Source organism: Chinchilla lanigera, unplaced genomic scaffold, assembly GCF_000276665.1.
Source record: "Chinchilla lanigera isolate Chin_1 unplaced genomic scaffold, ChiLan1.0 scaffold00012, whole genome shotgun sequence".
Classification (NCBI taxonomy): Eukaryota; Metazoa; Chordata; class Mammalia; order Rodentia; family Chinchillidae; genus Chinchilla; species Chinchilla lanigera.
The window spans coordinates 6,490,666-6,494,179 of NW_004955413.1; the positions used below are offsets into that span (position 1 = coordinate 6,490,666).

Genomic DNA, 3,514 nt, shown 5'->3' on the forward strand with positions numbered 1-3,514 from the left:
TATAAGTAGATACCTTTTTGTGTTTCTCGAGATAGGGTCTCGCTTTGTGACTCAGGCTGACCTTTAAAGTCACTTTTCTCCTGCCTCAGACTCCCTCTCCCTCTCTCTCAGCCTATCAATATTTCAGAAAACATGAGAAAGCATGTCTGGACTGTACATCAAGATGGCTTATAATCCATTTGTCAAAGCTAGGCATGATGGTGCATGCCTGGAATCCCAGTACCTGGGAGGCTGAGGCAGGATTGCCTTGAGTTTGATGCCAGCCTGAACTATATAGCGAGGCTCAAACAAAACAAAACAAAACAAAACATAAAACAGATACGTGCATGTTGTTTGGTAATATTTTCTACTTTTCACCATCCTATGACTTGCTTTTTTATTGTGTTAATGTTGCTTTTTGAATATTAGATATCATTAATTTTGATGAAATCCAGTTTACCAGTTTTTAATGATTTTGTTATTTTATCCTAACAAATCTTTATGTGCTGCAAGGCCACCACTATCTTTCTCTTCTGCTTATATCTCTTACAGAGGCTTTATAGTTAATTACCTAATTACATTTAGATCTTCTGATTCATTGCATATTATTTTCTGTGGATGGCATGAGGTACAGAAGTCATTTTTTCCATGTTATTATTCCTTACTTCAGCACTATTTATTGACCAGGTTTTCCTTTCCTTCATAACACTGCCTTGTTGGCCTTGTTGAAAATCATTTGTGGCCGGGCATAGTAGCTGAGGCAGGAGGATTGTTGCGAGTTTGAGACCAGCCTGTGCTACAAAGTGAGCTAAAGCCCCAGCCTGAACTGCATAGCGAGACTGTCTGAAAAAGACAGAAAAAAAAAATCATTTTTCCCCATTTGTCTGGATCCAGGCTGTACCTGTTTCTTTGTTCTCACTTTGATCCTTTATGCCACTGCTCCTGTAATTTTTTTTCCCCTTGGCATTGGGGATTGAACTCAGGGACTTTGCACTGAGCTCCAACCCCAGCCTTTTCTTTTTCTTTTTTACTTTTTCTTTTTATTTTTTTTTTCCGGTACCGGGAATCAAACTCACAACCTTGCACTTGCCAGGCAGGCACTGTGCCACACAGCTAAATCCCCTATTTTTTACTTTGAAACAGGGTCTTGCTATGTTGCCCAGGCTGGGCTGAAACTTGCAGTTCTCCCACTTCAACCAGGGCTCTGGGATTATTTATTATTATTCCGATAATAAATAGTAATTCTGTGATGAGTGACAAACTAATGAAGTGGGGGAGAGGATCAAAAGCAGGAAGTGCCTGGCCCTCTATAACTTTCACAGTAAGTTTTGCAAGTGGGCAGCATGAGTGCTTCAGCTTAATATTTATTTTTGCAGAATTCTTCTGGCTATTCTTAGTGCTTTGCGTGTCCATAGGCATTTTAGAACCAGCTCATCCCTTCCTCTGAAACAGCCTCGTAGGGCTGGGGATGTGGCTAAGCAGTAGATCCCTTTCCCAGGGTTGTGGCTTACGAGAATGTCCCTCAGAAGTCTCACATGCCCAAGCCGGGGCTTTGGGAGATGACTGGATTACCTGACACTATCTTCACCCATGAATTAGTCTACAACAATGCCCTTTTCCAGCCAGGCGTGGTGGCGCATGCCTATAATCCCAGCACTCGAGAGGCTGAGGCAGGAGGATCCTTGTGAGTTTGAGACCAGCCTGGGCTACAAAGGGAGCTCAAGGCCAGCCTGACTGCACAGTGAAACCCTGTCTCAAAAAGACAAAAACAGGGGCTGGGGATTTAGCTCAGCGGCAAAGCGCCTGCCTGGCAAGCGCAAGGTCGTGAGTTCGGTTCCCGGTACCGGAGAAAAACCAAAAAAAAAAAAAAAGACAAAAACAAAACAATGTCCTTTTCCTTCTATGAGGTTTAACTCCTTGCTCATACTCAGGGTAGTGAGATGCTCCCACAATGATATGGATTTCACTATCATTGTCGGAGTCTTTGGATAATTACACTTCAGGAGTCTGAAACAAGTCACTCATCACAGAATTACTATTTATTATCTGAAAGGTGAAAATAGTTTGTGGCTAAAGCAATTATTCTCAAGTAAGTTTCCCTAAGATCTGTGTGCAACTTTCTCAGAAAGACAAATTATACTTACTGCAAAAAGACAAAAGTAACAACTGAACATTTTCAGTGATAAATTTTTACCCAGAGAATTGACCCAACTTAGTCAGGGTTGTCTGTTTATTTTTTGAGTCAGGGTCTCACTATATAGCCCAGTGGGCCTCCAACTCCTGGTGATCCTCCTGCCTCAGCATCTCAGGATTACAAGTGTGCACCACCACTATGACCAGCCTTCTTTTTGTTTTTAATTTTGATTAGTACACGCTTGCCATACATAACGGTTACATTCATTGTGGGGACTTGGTACATGTGCATATCTTAATTCCTTTTACATCCTTTTCCCTTCCTTCCTCCAAATTTTTCTTTATAACTAGCACCATTTAATAAATGAGTTCCAGCTGGCGTGGTGGCTCACGCCTGCAATCCCAGCACTGGGGAGGCTGAGACAGGAGGATAGTTGGGAGTTCAAGACCAGCCTGGGCTACAAAGTGAACTTAAGCCCAGCCTGAACTGCATAGTGAGACCTTGTCTCAAAAACGACAAAAAATAAAAAATAAAAAAATGAGTTCCAGGGGGAAAGCTGTGGCTTAGGATAATGTAACACCTGCACGTTTCCCGGTACCAGGGATCGAACTCAAGACCTTGTGCTTTTTTTTTTTTTTTTTTTTTTTTTTTGGTTTTTCTCCAGTACCAGGAACCGAACTCAGGACCTTGCGCTTGCCAGGCAGGCGCTTTTGCCGCTGAGCTAAATCCCCAGCCCAAGACCTTGTGCTTGCCAGGCAGGAACAACGACTATCTCAAAGGACAATGAAACATCTGTAAAGTCACACATAGGATCATGCTTGCCTATACAAAGGCCACCAGTAAACACCAGTTTCCTTCTGTCCAGAGTACCCTGTCCTATCACGTGCCTCACTAGGGCTGCAGGGTGTGTGTGTGTGTGTGTTCACAGGCATCGCTAACCACGAGGGACTCACACTTAGATCCAAGGTGTCTCCGCTTTATTGTGTCACCCAAGCCCCCTCCTGCCGTGCCCACGCCTGCCCCTACCCACACCCGCACTCGTCGACCACCATGTCCTCATAGTGCCGCAGAATGACGTTGTCGCCGTTGTCCTGGTAGAGCATGGAGATGGGCGAGAGCTTGGTGGGGACGCACACGGCCGAGGGCACCGAGGGGTCGGCGACCTGCATCAGCGCCTGCATGAAGGCGTAGTTGGAGCTGCTCAGGAAGGCGGCCGCGGACAGGGGACAGTCGCCGTGACAGTAGTTGGCCATGAACCCCTTGGGCGCGATGACCCACTTGTGCCAGCCGAGGTCGCGGAAGCTGATGAACAGCTCGTGGCGGTGGCAGCGGGCCCGGCAGGCAGCGTGCGGGGCAGCGGGCACGGCCCTCCGCAGCCGGGCAGGACGGCGGCACCGCGCG

General features: G+C 46.1%; 1 protein-coding gene across 1 annotated transcript in view; it reads right to left on the minus strand.

Annotated features, from left to right (window-relative positions):
* Positions 1 to 3,068: 3,068 nt before the first annotated feature.
* Gdf3 (growth differentiation factor 3) overlaps positions 3,069 to 3,514 on the minus strand; it is a 22,582-nt gene continuing 22,136 nt past the window's right edge. The window contains exon 4 of the mRNA XM_013511291.1: positions 3,069 to 3,507. Coding sequence (XP_013366745.1) covers positions 3,136 to 3,507 — 372 coding nt within the window. The 3' untranslated portion in view covers positions 3,069 to 3,135. The remainder of the gene's footprint in view (positions 3,508 to 3,514) is intronic.